The 9,197-nt window shown below is 52.6% G+C and overlaps 1 protein-coding gene across 1 annotated transcript; it reads left to right on the forward strand.

Annotated features, from left to right (window-relative positions):
* The first annotated feature begins 2,664 nt into the window (after positions 1–2,664).
* LOC142053408 (transcription factor SOX-17-like) lies at positions 2,665–4,725 on the forward strand. Its single transcript, XM_075085025.1, has 2 exons — positions 2,665–3,224; positions 3,446–4,725. Exons 1-2 carry the CDS (start codon positions 2,927–2,929, stop codon positions 4,381–4,383), a joined length of 1,236 nt encoding a protein of 411 aa, XP_074941126.1. The 5' UTR covers positions 2,665–2,926; the 3' UTR covers positions 4,384–4,725.
* Positions 4,726–9,197: the final 4,472 nt, after the last annotated feature.

Consider the following 9,197-nt stretch of genomic DNA (forward strand, 5'->3'; position numbering starts at 1 on the left):
TGTGGCATAAAGAGATTTCAACTAAGAGGTGAATCCTGGCCCAGAGCAAGAGCAGCTCTGTAACTGTCCTCGCACCTGCCATGGCAGCAGGGTGACCCCCAGTTCAAGGACAGGGAACTGCTCAAGCAAGTCCAGCAGAGAGCTACCAAGATGATCAGGGGACTGGAGCATCTCCCTTATGAGGAAAGGCTGAGAGACCTGGGTCTGTTCAGCCTGGAGAAGCGAAGACTGAGGGGGGATTTCATCAATACCTATAAATATCTAAAGGGAGGGTGTCAGGACGATGGGACTAGGCTCTTTCCAATAGTGCCCAATGACAGGACAAGGGGCCATGGGCACAAGCTGGAACACAGGAAGTTCCACCTCAATGTGAGAAAAAAATTCTTTCCTGTGAGGGTGACAGAGCAGTGGCACAGGCTGCCCAGGGAGGCTGTGGAGTCTCCTTCCTTGGAGACATTCAAAACCTGCCTGGACGTGTTCCTGTGCCCCCTGCTCTGGGTGTGCCTGCTCAAGCAGGGGGGTTGGACGAGATGATCTCCAGAGGTCCCTTCCAGCACCTAACATTCTGTGATTCTGTGACCTCTCTCCAGCAGGGATGCCACCGAATCTATCCTCAGCTTAATTCATTGGGCTGGGGAAAAAAACCCAAGGCCCACCACAGCTTCCGAAAGGGAAAACAAAGAGAACATGGTTGTCAGCGGGAATAAGCAGCTCCTGCCCTGCAAAGGCGACAGGTGATGAAGGTGTTGGGGCCCGTGCAGGAGAAGGGTGAGCTGCGTGTTCCCCTGCCCGCGCAGAGCGCTGCGCGGAGCCACCTGTGATCCGGTCTCACTCCGGATCGCCGTGTCCCGCGAGTGCTTGCGGGCTCCCAGGGCTGAAGACCGGGTGGAGTTACATGCTTAGACGTAATCAACAGATCACATCCGAAACGCGTTTCAAAGCCACGCTTGCTCAGAGGAGGCCGGTTCCCAGCCTAACCGGGCCGGTACGGAGGGTGCAGCCCGCGGGTGGAGGATCCACGGGGCGACCCGCCGCTCGCCCGGCGGCCTCCGGGCGGCAAAGCCCCGCCCCGCGGTGGCCTCGCTGTCCCGCTGCCGAGCAGCACGATCGGGGGCGCCAGGGCGGGCGCGGAGGGGTGAAATAAGAGGACGGGAGCGCCGCGCAGGCGTCCGAGAAGAGGCGCGGTACGGCTTCAGGCTCGCCGAGAGCCCGCCAAAAGCGACGCCGAGGCAGTTGCGGGACGGGTCCTGTCGTCGTCCCGTGTCGTGTCGTGTCCCCCCTCCCCGCGCCTCGTCCTTGAGGATGTCAAATTTTTTTCGCTAAAAGTCGGCCCCGGGTTACAGCAGGGAACGGGGCGGCTGCGTATTTCTGTACCGGGGAAATTTAAAATAGATACCTCAAGAATTTTGTGTGTGCGTGAGAAACTAGAGCAGAGAAGCCATTCCTCCCTGCAGTTTAAGGGGGTTTAATATAAATATAATCAGCTAAATTCTCTCAGAACGGATTTCTGTCAGCCTTAAGTGGACACCTTTGCCTTTCAGTGGCCCCTTGGCCGTTCCTCCGGGACGGCTCCCGCCCCCGGCCCCTCCCCCGCCCGCAGGCATTTGCCTTCGCTTTTCGGGGTCCCCAGTTGCAGCCTCACGCGGGAGACAAAGGACTAAACAACTCGCGCCAGCCCCGCGCTTCGTCGGGGACTAACGCCAAGGTGTTGAGTCTCGACTTCAAGCGAGGCACGAGGACGGAGGTATCGGGCAAGAAGTGGCAAGGATGCCTTAAAGAATTCCCGTGTCGGTCGGTGGAGAAGCCGGGGGGGGTTCCCCGAGGGCAGGGAGCTGCCGGGGGTACTCCCACCCCGTTACCCCCGGCAGCCCCCGCCCCGCCCCGGCGGGACCCCGCCCTCCCCGCCCCGCCGCGCCCACGGTAGCAGAGAGAGGCTGCCGTGGAAAAACGCGCCTTGCTGGGGGTAAAAAGGCCTTATCCTCGACGGCCGGCAAACTTAATAGGGGAGGGCACGGGGTTTATTCGGTATTTCCCACCCCCCTCCCCCCCGTAGCTGCGCAGCCTCTGTATTGAAATAAGACGCTGTATTTCCAGGGTGAAGGCAGGGATGCTCTCGGCTTGTGCGGTCGCGCTGCACGACGAAATGGTCCGACAGACGCGCCCCGGCTGCCGGTGGCGCGGCCGTGGGGAACCTGCGGCGCATCCAGCCCGCGCGGGACCTGCACTGGCAGCGTGCCTGCCCCACGCGTGGTGAGGGCGCGGCCACGGCACGGCCGCGAATACGCTCAGACACTGGAAAGCTTAAAACGGAAGAATCCTAACAGCTGATGAGCAGGTCCCGGTTATTGGCACCCGTCGCGATGACGGCAGTCGGACAGTCGTGAAATCAAGTGGCAGAAAAACCCCATAAACCCCTTTTTAGGAAAAACAGGGAGGGCTGTATCCACAGCCTTTCTAAACACTCCGATGAACTTCCGTGGGTCGGCTTGGTTTTGAACACTCCGTGACTTAACGAGACAGATGAGCCGAGGAGGCAAAGCGCTGGGCGGGCGGCGGGAGCGGAGCCCGCGAAGCGGAGGCGGGAGCCGGGCGGGAGGAGATCTCTGCCGAGGGGCGGCGCTGCGCCGCGGTACCGGGACACACCGAAGCAACTCCGCGCCCTCGCCAGGGGCATCCGGTCCCACGGGGAGCGCGGGAGCCACCAGCCCCGGCGAGCGGCGGCGGCGGGAGGAGCCCCGGGGCCGCCCCAGCGGGAGCCGCCGGCGGCACCGTCCCGCGGCGCGCCCGCCCCCGCCGCCCCATTGGCCGCGCCGCAGCTCAAATAGGGCCGGGCGGCGGCGGGCGGCAGCAGCGAGCGGGGCCCCGGCGGCGAGCCCGTCCCGCCGCAGCGCCCGGCCTTGGCGGCGGCGGCGCCTCCCGACCCGAGATGAGCAGCCCCGATGCGGGCTACGCCAGCAGCGACGACCAGGCGCAGGGGCGGTGCTCGCTGCCCACCATGATGCCGGCCGTGGGCCCCTGCCCCTGGGCAGAGCCGCTGAGCCCGCTGGGCGAGGCGAAGGCGAAGGGCGAGGCGGCGCCGTCGGGGGCGGCGGGCGGCCGGAGCAAGAGCGAGGCGCGGATCCGGCGGCCCATGAACGCCTTCATGGTGTGGGCCAAGGACGAGCGCAAGCGGCTGGCGCAGCAGAACCCGGACCTGCACAACGCCGAGCTCAGCAAGATGCTGGGTGAGCAGAGGGGGGTTCCCGGGGGTGCCGTCGGGCGGGTGGCGGGGGGTCCCGGGGCCGGTGAGCCGGGGGCGTCGGCGGGCGGGAGCCGGGGGTGGCCGGGGGTGGCGGCGGGGGTAGCGGCGGGGTGCGGGAGCGAGGGCGCGGAGCCCGCGGTCGGTCGGTCGCGGGGGGCCCGGGGCTGCGGTGGGCGGCCGGTCTGACGGTGCTCGTGGTGGCAGGTAAATCGTGGAAGGCGCTGTCACTGTCGGAGAAGCGGCCGTTCGTGGAGGAGGCGGAGCGGCTGCGGGTGCAGCACATGCAGGACCACCCCAATTACAAGTACCGGCCGCGGCGGCGGAAGCAGGTGAAGCGCCTGAAGCGGGCGGAGAGCGGCTTCCTGCAGCACGGCCTGGCGGAGGCGGCGGGGCCCGGGCTGGGCGGCGAGCCCGCCGGCGGCGGCGGCGGCGGCGTCGGCGGCGGCAGGATGTGCGTGGAGGGCCTGGGCCTGCCTTACGGCGAGCAGGGCTACGCGGCGGCGGCGGGCCACTACCGGGACTGTCCGCCGCTGGGCGCCGGCTTCGACGGCTACGGGCTGCCGACGCCGGACCCGTCGCCGCTGGACGCGGCGGAGAGCGAGGCGCCGTTCCTGGCAGCGGGGCTGCAGGAGGAGTGCCCGCTGGGGCCCTACGGCTACGCCCCGCACCCGTCGGCGGCGGCCGAGTACCCGTCGGCGGCGGCCGAGAGCCCGGCGGGCGCCGCGCTGCGCCGGCACCTGCCGCCCGGCGAGGCGCTGGGGCCGGGCGGCTCGCTGCAGGGGCTGCTGGGCTGCCCGCCGCCGCTGCACGCCTACTACGGGCAGGCCTGCCAGCCGCCGGGCCCGGGCCGCGGGCCGCTGGGGCCGCCGCCGGCGCTGGGGCCGGCGCTGGGGCCGGGGGCGGTCGGGCAGCCGTCGCCGCCGCCCGAGGCGGCGCCGTGCCGGGAGCCGCTGGAGCACTTGCCGCAGGAGGAGCTGCTGGGCGAGGTGGATCGCACTGAGTTCGAGCAGTACCTGCGCTTCGCCTGCAAGCCCGAGCTGGGGCTGCCCTTCGCGGGCCCCGAGGCGGGCGCGGGGCCCGTCTCCTCGGCCGTGTCGGACGCCAGCACCGCCGTCTACTACTGCGGCTACCCCGACGTGTGAGGATGAGGAGGGACTGGCTCGGGGGCGCGCCGACCGACGGGCAGGCAGGTGCCCGGCCCCGCTCCTATTTATGTAATTTATTTGAATCGGACTGGGACACTTTCACAAACCCTGGCGGGCGGAAATATGCTACTTTCGTCGTACACATTAAAGCGTGGTTCAAACTGGTTTTCGACTCATGTGCCAGCATGTTTACATCTTTCGTACATCCATGCCCAAAACCGTCGTTCTTGCAACATCAGCACCGTTACTTTTTTGGCCAGAGCACGTTTTTATTACCTGTTTTTGTCTATATTTATCCTCTTTTTTTTGTACTTCAGGAAAATAAATTTATGTATGGCTGCTTCTGTTTTTCCCGTGGCCCTCTTGGGAGACTAATCTAAAGTTAAATCAGTCATGCCCTAAGGTGGAGTAAAGATAATGCAGATCCTGTGTGACACTTTCTTTCACCATGACAGTGGCTCTGAAATGGTCTCCAGGTCCAAAGAAATTTGTTCCTTGGTGTGGCTGTGTTCCTGTTACATAGGTGGATGGCTAGACCTCTGCTGTGGTCTGTCTCTTGGAGCACAGAACCCGCGTCTTTTGTAGGATATTTTTTTTGGTTTGTAAGTGTCAACTGTAATTTGCAATTGTCATTAACGCACTGGGAAAACCCTCCGCCCTGAAACTATAGTCTCCATAACATAAGAAGCTAGGTAAGTTTGAGATACTAATTTTAAAATGTGCCTGGGAGCCCATTGGATTTGGATACTGCAGACGTGAAGGTGATTTTGCTTTACGTAGTGATTTCTGTTTGAACCAAATGATTTACAAATAGCATTGGTACTGTAGTTACAAGTTCTTTTACATTCTGCCACCTACCTTCAAGTAGGTTTAGGTCATTCTGTGTCACGGGGTTCAGGCTTATGTCAATAAGGAGGAAAAAAACCCACATTAGCCCAAATGCTTCATTGCTCTGAGTCAACAGCCAGTATCAGCCATTAAAACAGGAGGTTTTTTAGCATGTTCAGCTGCACTGCTCTGTGACATTTCTGCCAGTGCAAGAGTGCGTCTCATTCTCATCATGCACTCTCAGGTAAGCAAAAAGCTTAACAACTAAATGGAAAGTCTGAGAGATTACTTGAGATGCGGGCATCGCTATCTGTACCACATTCGACATCGTCTCAATACGATACTTAGGCATTTGGGCTATTTACCAGAGGTGGGCACTTATTTAGGAACAGGAACATAATTTAACTGCTGTATTGGTTCCAGAATAAGACAAATATTTTTAAAAAAATCCTGCGTAAGGATAACGTAATTTGTCCTATATTCACAGGCTACACTGAGCACTCTCCGTTATGAGTAGTGTGGTTAACAGCGTCCCATTCGTGCTCTGGGTACCACGCTGCTCTGGGTGGCTGGGCCTTGCCTGTGCAGTGCTTACTTTGATACTGCTGTGAAAGCACAGGCGGGACGGGCTCAAGTACAATTCCTTGCCCAGATTCACTATTGGTTTCCCTGGAGCTGCTGCATGAGGAGTTTATGGGCTGGTAAGTGTTGTGCATGTCAGTCTCTAGTGGTTCTGGCTGTCCTGATGAACTGAGGCTATCAGAGCAGGTTTCTGGAATTCTTAAAGGGACTCTGTTTTCTTCTGTTGTGATAGATCAAGGGTCATCACACATCCAAAGCCACCTGTACCGTAAGTTGGAAATTAGGGTGTGGATGCTCTTAAGTATTTTAATATAAAAGTAATTTTATTAGATTTTGTTCCATATTTTATTTTATTCCTTAGACCTGCTCTACAGAGGCCATGTTGCTTTGGTTAGTTTGGTTAGTGAGAGTGATATTGTTTCCTTTCCAGAGATTCTTAAAACTATTGATTTACTTACTGAAAATCTTTCTTAAATGAATATGGATTTTCAGACGAGGGAAATATATGAAGTGTTTTAGCCAGCAATACATTTATGGCTGTATGTGGATTGATTACTACATTAATGTAAATTGATAGATAGGTTTTAAATTCTGGGTTTGGATCGCAGTATAAAGTGGAGAAACCTAGGACAGTAGAGCAAAAACAATTTAACTATGGCAGCGTAGTCCTAAATAATGACTAATCTATACTTCTTGTCAGGTAAATTATGAATAAGCACCTTGGCTTACTCCAATGTTTTAAAAATGTATTTAATTAAATAGGTACATGATTGTGTAGAGACGGTATTTCTCACTGGCTGTCTTACTGTCTATGGAAGAGTTTGCAACTGAAAAGCAGGTAGTACATTGCAATATGTTCTCATTATTTCTTTTATCCTGTGTATTTTTTAAGATTAAATACAGTTCTAAGGTGTCTGAGATTTAATTAACGCATGGATATAACTTACACGTATCTCTAGAATTTGTAAGGGCCACAGCTCTTAGAATATAAATGACATAAGTGTCAAACTTTTAAGAAATGGAAACATCCAAAGGTTATGTAATATGTCTCTTGACACAGATAAAACCGAACTACTAATGATCTCATGAGTCCTTTAGTAAAGAATCTCAATATAAAGAGCACCAGGGAAAATACAGAAAATTTTAATACATGTTTAGGAAAAGCATTTGAGCTATTAAAAAATTTAAAACACCAATTGTCCTGAAACTTGATGCAATCTCCAGGAATTTCACAATAAAAAAAATTTTAAGGATCTGTTTCCAGCCGTTTTCAGAATACTTCAGGACACTTGTTATTGGAATGTATTTCACCTATAGGGAATTAGTAATGAGCAGAGTGAAAATATTTGAGCTGCTGAGGCTCTTTTGTTATGGGTATCTCCTCTCATTATTAATTAATTCATTTCTATATCATAGATGTTCTGTGAGGCAAAACAATTCCATGTCTCTGGCATTGGCATTGAAAAATGCTGAAGCAATCTTTTAGAAACACAGTTTTTCATTAAAATAAAATTTTACTGTGTCATTGTTTAAAGTAGGATTCTAGCATCTTCTGCATTTTTAATAAGCATCAGTTTAAATTTCCATCCTTATCAGCGAGAAAACTAATTTCATGGAGTACTCCGTGGAGTTATCAGGGGAATATAGTTATTGTTCACATTGGGGGTGGCCACTCCATTTACCCATAGAGAATATATTTAGGTACCAGCAAGTCTTGGGTTCTTTCCAAGGCATTGTGGAATTACTTTACGGTGTCTGATTTACTTTAAAGCTTCTTGTTATTGCCGTTCAGAAACAAAATTTATCCTGCACACATCCTGTTTAAAGCAAAAATTTTTCCCCTGTTGAACAAAGATAAAGATTATTAGAATATGTTTTTGTGGCTAAAGGTTGTGTTCAAATTAACTGGAAAGGTAAACCAGTATTTGTGAATTCATGGGCGTGGATTGATCAATACATTACAAATCCTGGTTTCAAATGCACAGATCAGTATTACTTACTGGAGAACAGTCTAAGGTATAGTCAGGTTATGTAGTGTTGCTTTTGGTTTATACTTTGATGATTTTAATGAAAAGTATCACTTCTGTAAGTTACCATGAGCTAGACTACATATATTTCCTTGATGACATGCATATTCTTTCAAGATGTCAATGTACGATCATTTTGCTCATTTAAATCAACAGTGAAAACGGTTAGTGTTTCCGTGAGCAGAGTGAAGCAGATTTGGCATCAGATGAATGGAATATGTTTCAATTTTTCATATTTTTGAAGTGGGTATGATGTCTGAAAGTGTAATATTACAAAACACTCACTAATATTGATGTAAGAGCCTTGATTCACAATATCCTTGGCTTGCTTTAAAAAGAATGGACTTAATTCACCATGGATTTGGAATGGCAGGTTAAACCTGTAGAGAGCTATTTAATGCATGGAAAACTTGCTAGAATTTATCAAGATACAAGTGCTATCTCTTCTATTCTCAGCCAAAATTTTCTATGTTATTTCAATACAAATATTCTTTGAAAGCAGAGTGAGAAACCCACAAGCGAAACTGAGGCAAAAAAGAGAAGATCTATCCTGCTATTCCCAAATAGGTCAGGGCAACGTCTCGGGGAATAACAGCTGTTTTGTACCTACTCATATACTGACTGGAAATCCCCACTGGATATACGAAAAATAACAAGGCCGCTATTTTGTTGCCATAAATTAAAGTGTCTGAAAATGATCTTATACTCCTTCAGCCTTTTCTTAGCATCCAGCAAGGGATCTCAGGTGTGTTTCATCCATGTGAGGAGAGCCTGATTTCCAATTACAGAACCTAAAGCATTCCTTACTAACTTCTCAGCAAGTGTAGCATCACTATACTCTGTGTCATTAGTGTGGGGGACAGCTACCTGTAGAGAAACAGGCTTTGTCTTTCAAAACTCACAAAAATTCCATCCAGATGAATTCTGTTTCAGGACAGAAAATTTTCCAAACAGCCTGTCAGTCAGTGAAACACTTTCTTTAGAAATTTGAGTCTTGACAAGATTGAAAGTAAAAGATTCAAACGAAAATTTGCATCAAGATCAAGCTCAGAGCACTGTTGCTAACAGAGGAAAACCCTCAGTTTGAAAATCCTGTGTCAGAACTTTGCCATCTTAAGTGACCAACCTGAGGCTGTGCTTCCACAAACTTCTTCATGGTGACAAAACCAATAACACTGATCCAAATTAAATTATTAGTTTTTGGGTTTAGTCCAGTTTTGCTCTGCGGGTAGTGTTCATGGACCTGTAGCGGGAGCAACCTGTCTGCTTTGAGTTTATGTCAGCACTAGGAGCTTTGTGTGTGGCTCATGGTAGACACGCGAGTGCCTAATGCTTCAAGTGGCATCTGAGTTGTAGCTTTCAGCACATCGTTGT

The sequence above is a fragment of the Phalacrocorax aristotelis genome, chromosome 2, assembly GCF_949628215.1.
Source record: "Phalacrocorax aristotelis chromosome 2, bGulAri2.1, whole genome shotgun sequence".
Lineage (NCBI taxonomy): Eukaryota > Metazoa > Chordata > Aves > Suliformes > Phalacrocoracidae > Phalacrocorax > Phalacrocorax aristotelis.